Consider the following 19,238-nt stretch of genomic DNA (forward strand, 5'->3'; position numbering starts at 1 on the left):
AAATCACCTGTGTCCCCCCTCCCCTTGTCATTTGTGTGGGCTTATTTTTAGAACAGTTTGACAATCGTCCAAGGGTCTAAGACGAACAGATGGCCTGTCTTAAAGCTTCATATGTTCACTAGTTTGCACTTCTGACAAACAGTAAACGTACTTGAGAGCGTGCTATAAACAGGGCTGAATGAATACTCAGAACACAATTTAGTTAATACACTTCATTAAAACTGAGAGTGATATCCGTGGCTCCCTCTAAAAGCCAGGTGACATCCCTCCTCCCTGCCGGGGCAGCGATGCTAGGCTGGCACGTCTGGGGTTCACATTCCTTTTCTTCACTCCACCCCACGAAAGCCCGGACCGTGCTAATGTGGCTTCACGGAGGCCTCACCTATCACTGAAGAGTCGGTTTGTGGGGTGCTTGTTGATCCCCCCTCAAAACAGCAGCCCGCTGGGTCATCACGAATCGCCCCAAAATGATGGCCTCCATTTGCCTCGACAGAATCGCTGAAAATTGTTAGCCTAGGTGGGCGGGAAGCAGCGCCTCCCTGAACGAAGGGGAAAGCCTGTGTGAGATTTTTCCCTTCACCTCACAGACAACAAGCGAGGCTGTTGTCTGCCACTCTGGATCAGCAGGAAGTGAGTGTCACACCATGCTTGGCCACAGAATCTGTCTTGTGTGAGTGACTCAATTAAATTCGGAACTCCCGAGCTTTTAGGAATCTCTATTTTGAGGCATGGCGCTTGTAAAGAGAAGGAAGAGGAAAGGGATGGGATGGAACAAGTGTGAAAAATTCAGTGCACTCGAGTGGCTCTGGCCAACTCTTCTCTGACCCGTTCCACGGGGCCATCCATAAGCCTAACGGCAGACTGGAAGTCACAAGGCATTTGTTCTAATCCTGTCACAAGCAGGGGTTAGCTGTAGGATCTTGTCCATGTAACATGATGAGCTGCATTAGGAGGCAGTGAGTTCTCTCTCACACTGGAGGTCTTCAAATGGTGGCTGCCATCCACTCTTTTTTTTTTTTAAACCCTTACCTTCCATCTTGGAATCAATACTGTGTATTGGCTCCAAGGCAGAAGAGTGGTAAGGGCTGGGCAATGGGGGTCAAGTGACTTGCCCAGGGTCACACAGCTGAGGCGTGTCTGTGGTCACATTTTAACCTAGGACCTCCCATCTCTAGGCCTGACTCTCAATCCACTGAGCCACCCAACTGAAATGAGTCAGGATGACTCATCTCCCATTTGGAAGAAGACAATTTTTAAACTACTTCTTGGAAATCTACTGAGCTTGAGCCAGCATGGGAGAGTTTTATTAGACTGCCATTCAAGACAGACAGAGGGAGTACTCCTCTCAGTTTAAGAAAGGTAGGATGGGACACTGAAAAAAGGAATGGATTTGGAGTCCTCAGAATGTGAGTTCAAATCTCACCTCTGCCCAGTGTCACCTCGAGCCGGTGATTTAACCTCAGTTTCCACATCTGTACAATGAAGAGGTTTAGACTACATAGTGTCTGAGGTTTCTTCCAGTTCAAAAGCTACATCTGAATCCTCTCCCTCAGAAGCACACATCCCCGCTTCTAAGTCCAGAATACAGAAGAATGAGCTAGAGAAAGAAGGTCCTCAGTTGGCCTATCTATTGAGTGGGAAATATCCCATTCAGCTGGTCAGTATCCTCCCCATAAAAACACTAGATAAAATGTTGTTGTGAAAGAAAAAAAAAGTGGAGCTAAGCCCAAGGGAGCCATGGTTCCCTACTGTGGTGCTTTGGAAATAAGACCCACCAGAGAATATATTATTAAGAGAGAACCAAAGTCTTCTATTAGAGAACCTACCCCGTAAACACACTCCGATTCACACAGTCACCCAACAAAACAAGGCAACTAATAATAGCTACCCTGGGGGAACTCAGACTCGGGGGAATTATACTCTAAAATGCAAATGTCCCCACGTCAGTATGTTTCCTAGCCCATGCCAAGGAACAGAGGAAATAAAGGAAAGATGTTCTGTTACATAGAAGCCTCGTAAAAGGAGGGCAGGGAATGCAACTGTTATTGTTACAGTCAAATATAACAATGAAGTATTTTTAGAACTGTACAACCAAAGATTCAAACCTCATCTTGCTTCCTCCCAACCACCATCATTATTTCCATATGACTCTGCATCCTGGGTGAATGTTACATTGTTTTTTCCAAAGAGTAAAAAAGAGATGAATAGTGTATCTGATCTTACCCTAGACCGGAGTCCCATCTAGAAATTCTTTCATCTAGAACAACAATAGTATTTTGTGCGAGTGCGTGCATGTGTCTGTGTGTTCTGAGGGTTATAGTGTTTGTTTTGCTTTTGCACTGAGGAGGGAGAGGGCAGCCAGGGGCAGAGGACAGCTTGAACCCACGTGGAAGTGAATTTGGAAATGGCAGGTTTGGGACAGTCCGCTGCAGGGGAAAACTGTACTTCCTTGCAGGGAGGTTTATTTCCCCAATTTGCCCTGGGATAGCGGCACTCTGGGACAATGTCCCAGTCACCAATCCTAAAAAAAAAGTGACTTTGAACAAGCAGCAGAATGGGCTGTCTCACAAGGTGGTCAATTACCCGCCCATGTAGGTAATCAGGTAGATTACAGGACCACTTCTCAGAAAAGTTATAATAGGGAATGCCTAAATAGGTATGGTTTGAAGTAGATGACCTTTGGGGTCTTTCCAACTGAGATTCTGTAATTTTAAAATCAATTACATTCGCTCAGCCTCAGCTTTCTGAATTGTCAAATGGACATTAATAATGGCAGCCACTCCCCGCAACTTACATAATAATAACTTAATATTTATATAGCACTTAGAGGTTGCAAAGTGCTCTACATGCAACATCTCACTGGAGACCCAAAACTCTAAGGTGGATAGTATTACTCCCATTTTATCACTGAGGAAACTGAGGCCCTGAGAAGGCATGATTAGCCTATGATCCCACAGTCAATAATTGTCAAAAACGAGACTTGAACCTAGATCTTCTGGATTTCAAATATCAAACTCTATGCAGTCCACTATGCTGTGTCTATTTCACAATAGACTTGCTGTGAGAATAAGCTGAATAATAGATGTGAAAGGAAGTTGAAAAGGAAAGTGTGTATCCATATGAGGGATTCTTATTTGCAGAGAGCTGCCTGGGCTGCTTTACCACAGAAATTCTGTCATTGAGGACAGACTGCCTTTTGCATAGGCAGAATAAGTGGCTGCCCACAATAGCAAGAAGAATGGCACTGGGAATTCTCCCCTTCCCCCAAAACATTGCTACCCCCTGGCCGGACATATTAATTTAAGTTCCCACCAGTAAAGTTGCTCCTTAAGGGTCTTTTAAGTGAATTATAAGCAGTTTGATAGGATTAAGTCAGTCTGTCCTCTGGAAGGGATAACTATACTTTCCTGTGTCTGAGTATCTGTTTCCCCATTTGTTAAAAAAAAGAGGGAACTGAATTCAATGACTCTTCTTGAAGTCCCTTATAATGTCCTATAAAAACATTGTCAGATTATAAAAGGAATATATGAGTGGGGATTCGTTTATCTGATTTGGTCTTCAACATCCATTATCAGAGAGAGAGTCAGAAGGCCTGGAAGGAGAAAGGAAAGGTAAGGGTTATCTGGGACAAGCCAGGTGGGCCCCTCAGTGGGGAACCTCAGAAGGCAGCAGTGGGCAGTTGGAGCAGGGGAAACAGTAAATAGGAGGATACTTAGAGGAGAAAAGCCAACTTCCCAGTTGTGTTGTGGGTTAGATGTTGCTAAGGGCCGGGGTTGGGGCCTTGGCAAGAATCACTCACTGCCCATCAAGCCTTCCCCACTCTCTGGGACAGCTATTCAGGAAAAGGCCACTTTCAGCAAATGCAAGGGGAACCAAAGAGTATGCTGGGGCCAACATCTCCCCCTCAATATTTAATGCGTTCTCTAAACTAGTTATGTCAAACCCGGGCTGTAAGACAAAAAACTAGCCAGGTGACCTCTTCTCTTCACCATTGTGGAAAGCCTGGGCTGGCATCTTCCCTCGGCCAAAAACAGATGGCTATGCTGGGGTCTAGTTCTTGTCTCTGCTTCTCCATGTGTGAAATGGGCCACAGACTCTTTTTCCCATGCTGTCTCTCTCCAATAACCATCCCTACAAATGGCTTTTTCCCAGAGACCTCTTGAGCCATTCTCCAAAATGATTCATAAAAGAAATAAGGCATTCACCTCCAACAACACAAATGGACAAAACTGTGACCCACAAAGAGAGAGGGAGGTACCTGTCACTAAACTCACGAATCCAAGCTAGCAGATAGAAGGGTATCGAAGGGCTTTATTTCTCTCTTGAATTTGCAGGCTTCCAATTATACTGTGAATACAATTCAATTCAATAAGCAATTAAGAGTATATAGCATACTCTACAAGGGTTAGATATATAAGAATGAGAAACAACAGATTCTCTGCCTTCAAGGATTTTATAGTCTAATAAAGGGGTAAACAAGATGTCTCCAAAAAGAAAAAGACAAGGTGGAGTGTGGCAATGACAAAGGACAGATCCAGACAAAGAGCTCCAGGACGATTTGAGGCAGGAATGCTTTTCAGCTGACAGAATCATGTACGAGGGAGTACCAGATCTGAGCATTAAAGGAAAAGAAGAGTTTAGACTAGTAGAGGAGAAGGGATTGTATTCCCATCAGGACTGGCAGAGGGTGAGGACCATGAAATCAGGATGAGAATGGAAATAACTAGTAGACTAATTTGAGGCAACTCAGTGAAAATTTAATGGGATACTGGAGAGAATGTTGAATTGGGAGTCAGGATAACAGGAAATGGAATCCTGCCTGGACAAGTCATTTAACCTCTCTGCCTCTGTTTACTCATCTGTACAATGAGAATTATTACAGCATCTACTCAATGATAAGGGATCTTGAATAACATACTTCTGTTATTCAAATTGAGTGTAGATATACTTCTCACTTCAAAATATCCTTTTTCTTTTTCTACAAATCTAGAAGACTCAGAACAGAAAATAAAACCTCTTCTTTGGAAAATGATCCCTTATCATTGAAGCATCCATAGATGTTGCCTTCTTCTATGATTTCTACACATACAAACCTGTGCACATACTACTACAGTGGGCCATGCTCAGACATGAAGCCTGGGACCCAAATATTCAAATACTGAATTTGTTTTTCCTGATCCTTTGAGATACTCCCCAGGGTATATGAAATTTCATTCTGACTTCTGAAATTGCTTCCAGACCCTTTTTGGCCTTTGATTATAGAAATCTAGGACTGCACTTCCAGGTTTTTCTTCAATTCAAAAGGCACTTTGCAAATTCCTACTATGTGCAAAGGCCATAAAAGACACTGAGTTATCAAAAATATTTCTTTTGGAGAAGGTCCTCACAGTGAGGACCATAAGAAGCAGTTCATTCCTCAAAATTGGGCAGCAGACCTGTCCACAATAGAAATCAAACCTTTAGTCAGCCAAGGCCAATGGAAGCTGGAACAACCATGTGCCTACAGTTCCATTCCTTATGTATCCTTTACTAAGGCACAGTAGGAGAATCCTAGAATCATACAGTATAGCCTCAAAGCTGGAAGAGATCGTGAATATATTATTATTTCATCCAAGTGAGAGGGGCTGGCTAAAATATGATAGTTTTCAGGGCTGAAAGAAAACAGTCTCAGCCCAGGAAGAGGTTCTAGGATTGCAGAATTCAAAGCAAGAAGGGAATCTTTGAAATCATTTTAGTGTATGTACCACACTCCTTTATTTAGCAGATGAGGAAAATGAAGCCCAAGGAAGAGAAATAACTTGCCTAAGGTCACATAATTGGTCCGTAAGAAAGATCCTTTGTGGGGAAGGAGGGAGGCATGAAATCAACCCAGAAATACTTTTTAAAATGCAAAATCCAGGGCTCTTTCTACTGTATCACACATCCTCTTTTCCTAATGCCTGGCCAGAGTCAATCCCATGCCTACCCTACCGTCCCATATAAAACATATGCTGATTAGTTGCCAACTCCTAGCTTTGACTTTTTCCTTTACCACTATCTTGTTCTCAAATAATTTTCAAGAAGGAGGGGTTTTGACTGTAGCCATGGCCACAATTAATGATTTCTGGCAGTTTCTTTCCACCAAAGAAAAGAATGCAAGATACATAAACAGGCAAGGACTTTGGTAGCCTCAGTTTCCCCATCTCTAAGATGTGGAGATTGGTGAAGATGAACTAATAATCAATCACATGCAAGTCCTGTCTGTCCCCTGAAATCAAATAAACAAGCTGGGCTAGTATATTGACTCCTTAAGCAAAGATTCCATATGAGTTGCAAATAAAAAAGAATAATTAGACAATCTACAAGCATTTTTAAAAGTATCTTCTATATGCCAAGCATTGTGCCAGGCATGGAAGATAGAAAGACAAAACAAAAATAGCCCATGCCTTCAAGGAGCTTCTGTTCTAGCTGGGGAAAAAACTAGACGATATGCAATATGAACAAAATACAAGATAAACTTTGGTTGGAGAAAAGACTAGCAACTGGCATGGGGGAATGGGAAAGGAGTTTTCTATGAAGAGATGAATGAAAACAGTTTTGAGGAAAACAAGGGGTTGATTCTAAGAAGTGGAGTCTAGGAGTCAGTATCATCTAGGCATGGGATACAGATAACACAAAGACACAAATGCTGTATGAGAGATACAGCAAGAATCGTGCTGGTTTCTGACAAAGAGTTTGCTCAGATAACACTCCAAAAGAATAGGATTGGGGAATTGAAGTAAGTAGAGGGGGAGATTAGGGAAGAATGAAGAAATTTGGGAATAGATGTATACCATTTGCCAAGGACTTTCTTAACTTTTCTCCAAAACTAGGAGCAGAGAGAAGGTGAGAGGATCTCACTTCCCAACTCAAAAACATTTTCTGTGTTTTCTTTCAAAGTCCTCAAAATATTCTCGTTTTGGGAAAAATGAGAAATACAAGTAATGCACATTTCATTTCTAAGTCTTCAATCTGATCAAATGACTATAGGTGTAAAAGGATGCTAAAAACAAATGCTGTTTCATTTACATTTACCTTCAAACTTTTTTTAAAAAATACGAATGGAAGGAGAGTTGTTTCCCTACTCTGGCTTCAAAAAATCTGCTGCCTGAGCAGGAAGTCTAGGCTCGCACACTATTAGCAGGTCATGCTCCCCCTTAGTCAAACACAGCATGATCTTTCCTTCCCCCACAAATGGTTTCCACAGTCCACACAGAGTGGGATCCCACCCCCTCAAAGTGCCCCCAAATTATGGGAAGAGAAGTCCTGAAGACGGAAGACGTACTTAATTTGCTGTGATGAATTGTGTGCATGCTCCAATGACCAAAACTGCAGCTGAGACCTATTATATTTAATGATCAAGACGTTCCTTGTGAAAACACTCAGGCACACGTGTCATCATCACTCTGTCTGGACAGGGAGCCCAGCCTGGCTTGGGGGAGCAAGCCAGAGAAGAGCCATTTCATGAGCCTCCAAAAGGTTAGAGAAAAGAAGGGAGACACTGACCACTGTCCCGGAACCCAGTCCCACGGAGAAGGGCTTTGCTACAGGCTGCCTTAAGTGAATCTCTGTCCCTTCAGAGGCCTGGCTCTGGGCCATTAAGCATCTTAAAGGAGATCTTTGGCATTCTATTGGTACCAGTGGCTAAGCAGTCCTGGTCACGTAGGTAGAGCTGTGGAGAAGAGAGCTCATAGCAAGCTGAGGCTGGCTGGAGAGAGGCGGGCAGTGGGGGAAGGGGCCGTGTCTGCAGCTGGAGAATGAGGACATGGGCAAGTGTTCACTGTCCACTGTGGAGGGGCAGTGGTGGGGAGAATTCAAAACAGCAGATAACCTTAAATCATTGACTTGGCAGTTAGAGGAACATGATGCCTCCTGCAGAGAAGGCATGTGCCTGTGATGTGCCTCTAAGGCTAATTTCCATTTGGGGGAAAATTGGTAGAAGTGATTGATTATATGTTTTCTTGCCATGTGAGCAGGATCTGTCCCTCCAACTGTCCCTGATCTGTGACACTCATCCAAAAGAGAACTCTATTCCTTCCTACCTCTCTCTGCTGATAGTCCCTTCCCAGCTCCACATCTCTTCAAGAATGCTTCCTGGACAATGGAGAGAGCACCAGACCTGGAGTCAGGAGGACTTGGCATCAGATCTGGCCATAGACAGTGACCCTGGGCAAGTCACTTAATCCCAACTGCCTAGGCCTTGCTGCTCTTATGTCTTAGAATTAACATTGACAGACAATAAGGGATTAAAAAAAGAGAATCCTTCCTGGTTTCCCATATATTATGTGCATACCCTTACCCAATGGACCCTTGGCCCACATATAGGCCTCTGGAATTAATATTCAGTTCAGCATGTTAAGTGCCTGCTGTGTGTAAGTCCCGTTGCTGGGTGCTGGGCTCACAAAGTTAAGATATAATACAAGCCCCTACTCAAAGGGTTCAGCATCGAATGGGGGAAAGAAATCTAGTCAAGAAATGGATGCAAATAACTATAAAATAAGTGTGAAGACAATGCTTAAATTAACTTCTAAGAGAAATCTGATAGAGAAATCCTTTTAGATTTTTTTGTGGTGGTTGTCAATGTTGGATGGGGGGGGGGGGGTGTGCTGGACATTACAGTGTCAGCTAAATATTCATTCAATCTGATCCAACAATAAAAAAAGGAAATATTTACTAAATATTGCCTATGTCAAAGTACTTTGCTAAGCCCTGGGGCTAGGAAGAAAGAACCCAAATTGTCCCTCTCTAAAAAGAGTTGACATTCCTCCAAATAGAAAAGGAGAGGAAGAAACCCAAGCTGGTCCATGTTATTCATTCTATGGTTTTTGTAAGTATTATATGGGGGGGGGGGGGGGGAATGTAAGCAACTTTTTAAGAAAGTTGACACACAGCAAACATCTAAGAGTGCTTAAAATTTTTTTTCATTTATTTTTTACCTTTACCTTTACCTTCCACCTTAGAATCAATTCTGTATATTGGTACCAAGGCAAAAGAGTGGAAAAGGCTAGGCAATAGGGGTTAAGTGACCTACCCAGGGTCACACAGTTAGGCAATGTCTGAGGCCATATTTGAACCCAGAATACCTCTGGTCTCTAGGGTTGGTTCTCAATTCACTGATCCACCTAGCTGCCCCCAAGAGTGCTTTTTCATTGACTGACCAGGTCTATGTCTGCTTATTTCCATTTGATTAGGGTCCACCACAAGGCTTGGGGGGTGGGGGGTGGTATAGTAATTTTCCCCAACAGAACGGGAGCTCCTTCATGGCGAGGTCTGTGTCTTATTTTCCCTTCCACCCTCCCTACTCCACACTGCAGTCAGTATAGTGAGTACTCCGCGGACGGTGTTGACTGATGGGAATGATGCCACTCTGTATCTGAGCTATTGCACGAATCCCTGAGGCACCCCCTCCGACACTAGCACACTGATCACATGTCTGGATTTTGTAAAAACTTCAAAAGAGGGAAGGGAGGGTCTGTGTTAATTATTGACACAACAAAATTAATTTTCCATCTATCTCTCTTCCGCTCCCCCCTCTGAGGCACCTCCCCCGCCACCTCTCCTGTGAGCTCTGATGCAATGTTACTGACTGGCACTCCCGAAATGCCAACTTGCATTTCTCATCATTAATTTCTTTCTAAATGTCATTAGTAATTGTTATTGCCAGACCAAAGAGTGCAATCTGGGCCTTCATAAAGAAAACGTAGCTCATTTCTTTTCCGGTCTTAGCACCTCTTGGCCAGGCTGGGCGACCAAATTCTGGCACAGTCTGGGGGGCTCCATTTCCAACCAGTTAGAAAGACGGATTGTTATATCCAGAGGCAAAACATGCCTCATTTTTAACATTAATGGCTAGGAACAGGCCATTCCTCCACCGGAGGAGCCGTCTGTGAGCGCATCCTTCAGGACAGCCGACCGGGGAAGTTTCAGAGGTGAGGCCCGGGCTGGCAGTTGCTGGCCTGACACACGATCCATGTGGCCAATGAGAAAGACGCTTCCTTGGGAAGCATTTGGTTTCTGTGTCCAAACTCGGCATTTTCCTGGCAGGGATTCTGTTGCTATGAGCGTTCAAGGGCAGGAGTGCTGGAGGGGTTTGCCACCTTGATAATGGAGACTCTCCCATTCAAGACCTCTCGTAATGGAAAGCCATCAAGGGCAACCCCAAAAGGGGGCCGGTTGTGATCTCTGGAGACAGAAAATGATCCTGGGTGGGTAGAGGCCCCAGGAGATGTCGCTGACAACTTCACAGAAATGGTTTTTTGGTTGCTGTTTTGTTTTGTTTGGGGGTGGGAGGGACAGGGAAGCTGGAGGGGGGAGAAGCAACGTTTAATGAGTGGGGTTCTTTCTTTTCCTCTGGCTCCCCACCTTGCTATCACAAATCTCTTTCCTACTTGAACAGTCTTGAGGTGGAACAGTCTTTCCTCCTGACTGACCCCTACTTCTGCCTCTTCCTTCTCACTAAACTGAAGGCATTTGGTCCCAGGGGCAGGCAGCAACCATTTGGATGTTGCAGGCAAGAAGCAGCTTCCAGTGAACACAATGGCTGCACAGACATTGTGTCTTGGCTGCTTCTACATACGCCCATCTGTCGGGATGGCATGGTGCCGCCTCCAAAGTTGGTTGGACCCTTGCCCCGGGGCATAAATGACAGGCAACAATGGGCAGAGACAGGCAGCCTGAGGACCCTGTTCCAAGCGCCATCTCTGCCCTCGGCAGAGCCCTCTGGGTGCATCAAGTCCCTGACCCAGCACTGCCATCCGTGTGTCCTCTCAGTGCACCATGTAGACCGATGTGTCAGGGCACACTAAGGACTCAGCCACTGAGTTTCACCTGAATTCCCTCGCCACTTTCCCTTTCTCTTTCTCTTTTCTTTCTGCTCTTCTCCTCTCTCCATTTTGACGGTGAGTGAGCTATTCGAGCTCCTGTAAAGCTACGGCGACACACTGTGAGACAGCGTGAGTCGTGGAACAGTAGAGACTATAGCCAAGGCCAACTAGAGCAGAGAAGCTGCCGGCCTCCATGCTGGCTGCCAAGGGTGGCATCCAACCCAGGCAGGAGAGCCCCCTCCTCACTCCCACCACCTCCTGAATCTTTGCCTTGGGCAAAGGCATCAAAGGTGAGGCGGCTCGCTCTCTCCCGTTCGTCAGGCCCTGCCTGTCCACCCATGGTTACATCACAGCCACTTTAAACCTTTAAAGGACTGTAAGAGGACACCATTTCCACCCCTCTGCCTCTGCATTCCAGGGTTCTGTGGCAAGGAACTGCCAAACAGCAGATCTGGAAAGCATCTGAAAACATCTCTCCTTACAGGTCGGGAAACAAAGTTCCAGAGGAATGTCACAGGAGAAAAGATTTACTTCAGATAACCAATCAAATCAGTGGCAGAGCCAGAATGAGAATCCACATCCCCCCATTCCCAGGGTAAGAAGAAGATAGTGATGTGACATTTTTAAAACTTTGGAAATGGGAGCACCAAGGTAGCACTCCGGATAGAGCACCAGGGCCACAGTCGAGAGGACCTAGGTTCAAAGCTGGCCTTAGCTACTTCCTAGCTGGGTGATCCCAGACAAGCTACTAAACTCAGTTGTGCCTTGCCCTTCTATCTCAAGAACTATTACTATGATGGAAAGTAAGAATAAAAAAAAAACAACCCTGGGAATGGCGTTATTTCATTAACTCCAGAAATTTCATGACCATCCAATAGTTCTTAATAACTAATGACTCCAGACAGTGGTTTGTTTTTTGGGGAAAATTACAAGGAGAGAGTAACTACTCACCATGTTCATGACATACATGGAGAATAGTATATACATGCTAAAGTGGAAAGATCATTGGAATGGAACCCAGAAGAGACCAGAGTTCTAGTCCTACCTCTGATACTGAATCTCTCTGAGAATCATTCTTTTCCACCAAAGCTCAGCAGCAATAGCATCACTGTAACCTAGGAGGGACAGAGATACCCATCTAGGATCCAAGTAGGGCTCAGAACCCCAGATCCAGGAGAAATACTAGCAGAAACTGAAAAAGGAGACTTCTGAAGTCTTTGAGTACTCCAGGTTCAAATCAAATTCAGGTTTGTGTCCTCATGACCATTGTCTCTTCATATAGGGGGCCAGAATGACAAACCCAAGCGAAGGTTTCCTAGCCAAACCCTCATCAAGGACTCAGCCTCGCTCCCAACACATACCACAAGACCAAGCCTAGTCTCCATCCTTCACCAAGAAGAAACTGCCTTCAGGTCTGTGAGGAACCTGAGGAACAGAACTTTCTGTAAAAGAAACGGTGAAGTAGAGAAAGAAACCTGATACTTACAGAATGCTCAGCCAAAGAGTAAAATGCTAAGTATGTGCCTAGAGCACTTTTAATTTTTAATTATTATTAGTTATAATTATCTGACTGTGTTTGACTGAAGCCCAGAAATGCAGTGGGAGAAAAATGGTATTTTCCACTGAATTTATCAGTTTTACAAGGGGGCAAGTGGGTTTTTACAAATGAGTTCAACATACCTTCAATTTCATGCTTTTCTGTCTTTCCTTCCTCCTTCCATCTTCTCCCACCCCTACTTTCCAATGCTTCACTTGACTCTCCTTCCCTCCTTTCCTTTCCAAAGTGGCCTCATCTTTCTGATTCCCCAGCTGCTTCAACTCTCTCCTTCAGGGAGGGGACAGCTGCTGGGTGGGATTGGAGCCTCATGCCAGGAAATCCAGCTAATGGCTGAGACACAAAGAGGATTCTCTTTGGAGAGAAACACTCCATTGGCACAGGCAGCAGAACGATCCCCCTGAATTACATCTTGTGTGTAAATTCAGGCGGAGGGAGGGGGGAAAGGAGAAGGAAGGGCAGGGTTTATGGGATGCTTCCAGAGTCTAATAGTCCCCCTGAGGAGTAAGTTCTAAACCAAGCTTGTAGAAGAAGAAACAACTCAAGTTAGGGAAATGTTTTTGCCACTGCACTGTCTCGGGGTGAGGCAGATGCTGAACTTGGGAGAGGGGAGACTACCCTCATGTATGGAAAGAGGCAGAGGGCAGATTCTTTGTGTACTCGGGGATCCCCATTCTCCCAGGAGGGCCAATTTGGGAAGGACACAGGAAAAGAAAAGCACCCAAATAGACATGTATCTCATTCCCTCATCTCCTCCCAAATGACAAGGAAATTCATGAAGATCACAGAATTGAAAAGGGCTTAGAGATCACCTGGTCCAATCTGCTCATTTTGCAGATGAGGAAACAGGCTCAAAGATGTGTGAAGTGACTTGGCCAACAGCACACAGCTATAGCATACTGAGGATTAGAACACAGATCTTTGGACTCCAAACCTAGGTCTCACCTCATGGAATAGTTTTCCTACTGCTGATAAGAATTTTATGGAAAGGGGCTACTGGATAGTTCTTGGGTCTTCCAGAAAGTAGAAAATATTCACCATCAGAAAACATAGGAAGCAATAACTAAGATTTAAGGTTGGCCATTTTGAACCAAGAATAAATGAATGGATGATTTGATCTCCTTTCCTACATACTTCTGGCTATTATTAAGAGATTGTCCTTTTCTATCTCTGCTCTCCTTTGGACCCTGTCCAAATCAGGCCACACCCATGGAATATAATTCAATTCAATGCCACAAGCACTTACTGAACGCTGCTTGCTACCTGAATAGAACTGTGTTACGTATTAAAGGGAGAGAGAAGGAAAGTTTTAAAAACAACAGCTCACAAATACACAGCCCTTTAAGTTTTATGGGACACTTTCCTCACAACAACTCTATGAAGCAAGTACTATAGGGGTTATTCCTCCTAGTTTACTGATGAGAAAAATGAAGTTCATAATGACCCCATGATTTGCCCACGGTCATGCGGCTAGCAAGCCTCAAAGCTGAGTCTCTCTGATTCTAAGACCAGTGGTCTTCCCACTACTGAATCTAAGCTAAGATTTCTGCCTGCAAAGGGACTCACAGAGACAACTGCAGAGACAAGTTGCATGTGCAAGGCACAATGATGAAACAATACAGGCCAATATGGTAGCAAGGGCTAGACAAAGAGTAACAAAGCCGAAAGTGTACAGTCCACGTGGTCTGCAAACAGGATGTCCATGTTTTGAAGAGATGGTCCCCAAGCCCTCATTTCTCTGGCCTATCACCTACTTCTTCATCTGGAGAAACCAGACAAGCAGTGCAGTCCAATGCCTGTAGCTGACTGATGCGACTTGACACTGTGCCTGCAAAGAGGAAAAATCCTTTCCCTCCACGGCGGCCCTGGGAACACCTGTGCTTGCAAGGACCTGGCAGGTACCCTGCTCTCTCCCCATCTGAACAGTTCGCGGGTTGCTTGTTAGATCCCTAGCTTTGCTTTTAATCAATTGTAATCATTTAGCAGGAAACAGTATGATTAACCGCACACAAGCAAACAGCATGAATTAATCCTTTAAATACAAATGCTCTGCTGGTTGGTGCTGGTTCCTTTGAACACAAGTAGTTGAGAGATGCACGCGCATACACACACGTGGAAACCATGTTCCCAGTTTCCCCCCTCCCCAGAGGTCTCAGAGATGCCTCTTCCAGTGGGTCCATCCTGGAGAAGAGGAAGATGAGGTTTGGATCAGGGAACATGGAATAACCTCACTCTGGGACTACAATGTCAAAGATTCTCAAACTGTTGGATTTAGAATTAGGAGGAATCTCCGAGTGATGGTGTAGTTCAACACCCTCCACTTTGCAAATGAGGAAACTAAAACTCGGAGAAAGGAGGGGGCTTGCCCAAGTTCACAGAAGTACCAAGTAGGAGAGCTGACTCGGAGCCTGATTTTTCCTTTTTCTGAGTCCAAATCCAGTGCACCATGCAACTCTAGTCCAATGATGGAAATAGCTCTCTGTTCGCTGCACAAACCCCAGCTACAAGTAACAATAGGAAACCATCATAAATGTCCATTCCCACTATTTAATTCCCTTGAGGTGTAAAACTGCCAGAAGTTATAACTGGAAAAGTTTCCAAAGCTAAGCTGTGCCCATTAATTCAACTCAACAGACACTGATGAGGTGACATTAATGACCTTCTCCCTTCTCCCCAATACTTTGTAACGTCTGTCTTGTTCACATCCGTGCTTCAATACTAAGACAGCTGGGAGAAGTAAACATTTGGGAGCTACATTAAACTTAGGCCATTGCACAAAGGAACCCTGGGGTCCCACACCCCCAATAGCTTCTTGGTCTCATTGCAGGAGCAATCCCAATTCTCCTGACTTTCAAGATTCCATATGTTCATGAACCCTAGTTTGTCCCTATTGCCCAAAGTAAGGAATAGTGGAACTAGATGGCATTTTAGAAATTGTAAGCCAACTCCTTCTTTTTTTATAGATGAGGAAATTGAGGCCAGCAAAGAGAAGTGATGCTCAAGGAAACAGAGGAAGAACTTGGTGGAGCCTAGAAGTCTTCTGAGTCCAAGACCAGTATTGTTGGCTTGTTTGTTTGTTTGGATTTCTTCTCTCCTCCCATCAGGATTGTATTGTATCCGCTGGTTAAACATGGCCTCAAGTTATGTGATGGAGAAGAAAAGCTCGGTCTCACAATAAGGTCAAACCATGTAACTAGTCTAAGAGCACAGTATACAAGTCCCCATACTGGTTCACAGTTAAATATCACACTCGGATTTTCACTGTGTTAGAAAATCCTTGCATAATGATCAGCAGCATAACGACTATGAAAACCTAAATGCCTACAAAATCCTCCTCTCCAAAGCTGGAAAATTACAATTCAAGTTACTTAATGAAAGCCGTTATTTGCATAGATTTGGCTATGCAACAGCACTTCCACATTTAAACGCTCTGTAATTAAAATCATTAATTGCAGAAAATAGTGGCTCGTTAAGGCTATAATTTAGCAAGGTTTTCGGCATTTGAGGATTTGATTTAAAAGGTTAATGTGGGGACCCAGGAAACCACCACCTCAGATGAACCGTGCTCAGATTGGGGTTGGGGTTGTCAGGGGGAGGGGAAGGAGAATGGTCTGCCATACAGAAAGATCTGCCCATTGCCCTGAACCTGCCACATTAACAAGGTGTAGTGAAAACTTGGGCACATTTATGCAGATGAGGCTCAAAGAACAAGGGCAGGCAGAAGTCCCCTTGGGAAGCTGGAGGAGGGGGAAAGAAAGGGAAGAGACACAAAACCCAAGAAAGAGAAAAAGATCCCACATCCCTCCCTTGACGTGACAGCACAACATGATAGGAGTCAACTTGGGAATTGGGCAAGTCAAACAGAAACCCTCCAAAGTTTAAGCAAATCGTAGTTTATAAAAGCTAATAGATTTAAATGAGGCATGCAGTGTGGTTCTATAAAAAGCCTTCATTTGTCAGGGGACACCAGGAGTAGTTTGGTAGCTGAGCTAAGCAGGTAGTAATGGTCTAGGTAACGTAGAACGAATCAGGATTGGCACTTTGGTGGTTCCCAACGCAGAATTGCCAAGTGGAAGGGCAGTTTTTTAGTGTGCTAGGGAGTTTTGGTTGGGAAGATAAAATTGGGTCCACTCAAAGGGTCTTGGCTGACAGATTGTTTTGGTTTGTCTACCTTGCCATAGATCTTTAAGGCCCGGAACATTCTTCTTTGCAAATATAGGAATAAGAGTGGTGAGACCCAGAGATCTGGTTGTTAGGCAGGGCCCTCCTACTGACTTATCCAATGATTTCGGCAAAGGGACATGGCCTTTCTGGGCTTCAACTTGAAACTGACATGATGGGGGAAATAATACTGGAGTTTTATAAATAAATTTGATTATCTATATGATGGTGTGATGATATAAATTCAAGGCAGTAGATCATTTTGATATGAAGGACATATTTTAACAGGTAAAAAAACAATGGCCCAACTCTGAGTTAACGCTTTGGGAGAGGGTAAAGCTTCTCATCCTATGGTATGCGTATGTTTGTGTATAGTACATGTATCTAAGGCAATATCCTTAGACAGGTTGCACAGAGTGCCAAATCTAAGAAAGAAAGGGTTCTGAAGAGAACATTGATCATGTCTACCCTCATTCAGGCAAACAATCAATACACCAAAACAGATGACCATTAATGCCAACCACATTACAGCCAAATTGTGCTTGTATCTCTCTTTGCTCCTCAGGCCAGGGATAGAAAGGAGTGGGGAAAGAGCTGCACACAGGAAAGAAACATGGATTCCAATTCCAGCTTGGCACCCAAAGTCTGTGAAACTTCAGGCAAGCCCCTTCTTTTCTGTGGAACTCAGTTACCCCATCTGTAAAATGAATGGGTTAGAGTCGATGAACTCCTAGGGTTTCTTCCAGCTCTGCTTACCTGCACAAAAGTCTCCAGCTCTTGGAGACCCAAAGCTGCCAGGCTGACCAGAAGAAAGGAGCTAGAAATCTAGGAGAAAGTATGAAGGGGAAAAAAACAGTGAAAGTGGCTTACCTGGAGCTCTGTCTGAAAGAAGAACTTTTGTGGACACTGTGAGCAGTCATAGATCTTGTCTTCCTGCCCATGCACTGCAAAGATGTGTTGCTGTAGCTTGTTAGCCTGTACAAAAACTAGAAAGAAGTAGAGGGCAATCAGAGGGCTGAAAGCCAAGTGGCAAATCCTAGTTCCATTAGACTCAACTCCAGCATCCCCCCTCTTCAAGGACCACCAGACAGTGCACAATTGCCATCAGTTAGCCCACAGGATTCACCTAGATTGTGGCTCTGAGAAGTAATCTGGTATGCAAAGGCATAAATTCCATGTACTTATAGTGGGCTCAAGTCCAGGCCCTCATCTACGTAACCATTGCTATCCATAGGGCCTTGGACAATTCACTGAACTGATGTCTGCTGCTGAGCCTCACTTTTTTTATCTGGAAAGTAGGGGGAATAATGGCAGCTGACCTGCTCATCTTCCAGGGCTGTTCTGAGGCTCAAACAAGGTAATGGATGTAGAAGGGTTTTGTAAATTATAATATAGCATGTAAATACAAGGGAATTATTGGTAATACTAAATGTTAGCCAGAATCCAGCACCCAGCACAGCCCCAGGTCTACCGGGTGACAGTTCTGAAGAACTTGCTTGGCAATGGACTGAGATGGCCTTTGAGGTTCCTTCCAGCCCTGGGTTGAACACTGTAGGATCCCATGACTGACTGTTAATATTAAGAGGGGGGAATGGGGGAGGGATGCACATGCTTAATTGGTATTGAGGGGGTCATCAAGGCCAACCCCATCATTTCATAGAGCAAACCTCCAGCCCAGGGGAGAAATGATTTGTGCAAGGTCACAAGAGCAAGTTAGTGGCAAACGTGGACCTGGAACCCAGGCCCTCTGATTGCTCATCCACTGTTCCTTGCACCATTTGACACAATTCTCTGGGTCAATCAATGCAGCTCTTTCTTTTAGGGCTCCATTGAACCCTGATAGGCCTTATCTGATGATATAGAGGAGGAAGATGAGGTTGTTTATGGGAGAAGAAAGCCAGGGCACTAGGGGCCTGAAGAGGAAATAAAGGAAGATAAAAGGAACAGGCTTGGCCAAGGGAGGAAGAAGATCCACAGACTTAGCTTTTAGGTGCAGCATCCCAGCATGGTGTGGATAAAAAATACAAATCCCTGGGCATGCCCTGCGATCACTGGGCTCCTCCGTCCGTACCCCTCATGCCTAAGAGAACCTAGAGTAGGGTCTCCCAAGTGAGTGGGCCCCATCTAGCTTGAGTGAGAGACTCAATGTTTCTCAGAGACGAGGAATGCGCCTTGCCAAAGCAAGGATCTTTTAACCAGCCCCCTCCTACTACATTCTGGATTTCCCAGTGTCAGGGAGCCCACCCATGGGGAAGACACAAGCCTGGCTGGGCCCTGAGGGGTGGAGAGGAGGAGCCCCTGAAGCAGCTGTGTCTCTGGGAACAGAGAGATCCATAGTCCACCCCCCCCCAAATCCCCACCTCCATGCTAGGCCAGGCTCTCCCTGGGGTGGGGCTTCCCACAGTGACAGACGGCAGATGTCGGGGGAGGCAGGGAGAACCCCCTCCTCTCCCCCCACACCGGCTGCCATCTGGGCGGCACAGGGAGGGAGAGGCAGGGCAAGGCCCTGGAGACTCACCTCCCCCCTCTCCCAGCCTGGAAGGCTGTCAGATCACAGAGGGGAGGTAGGGGCACATTTCGGCCCCTGTAGCCTGGGCAGCTGTCCAGGCCTGGGATCCAGGTCTGACCAAAGCAAGAGGATTTGGGGCTTTTCAACAGTAGCTGTTCTTGCTCCCTTCCAG

General features: G+C 45.1%; 1 protein-coding gene across 4 annotated transcripts in view; it reads right to left on the bottom strand.

Moving 5' to 3' along the window:
- ZNF423 (zinc finger protein 423) overlaps positions 1-19,238 on the bottom strand; it is a 441,008-nt gene that overhangs the window by 9,631 nt on the left and 412,139 nt on the right. For all 4 annotated transcript variants that reach the window (XM_007474837.2, XM_016424091.2, XM_016424089.2 and 1 more), the window contains one exon: positions 17,428-17,543. In XM_007474837.2, coding sequence (XP_007474899.1) covers positions 17,428-17,543 — 116 coding nt within the window. The remainder of the gene's footprint in view (positions 1-17,427; positions 17,544-19,238) is intronic.

This window comes from Monodelphis domestica, chromosome 1, assembly GCF_027887165.1.
Source record: "Monodelphis domestica isolate mMonDom1 chromosome 1, mMonDom1.pri, whole genome shotgun sequence".
NCBI classification, from domain to species: domain Eukaryota; kingdom Metazoa; phylum Chordata; class Mammalia; order Didelphimorphia; family Didelphidae; genus Monodelphis; species Monodelphis domestica.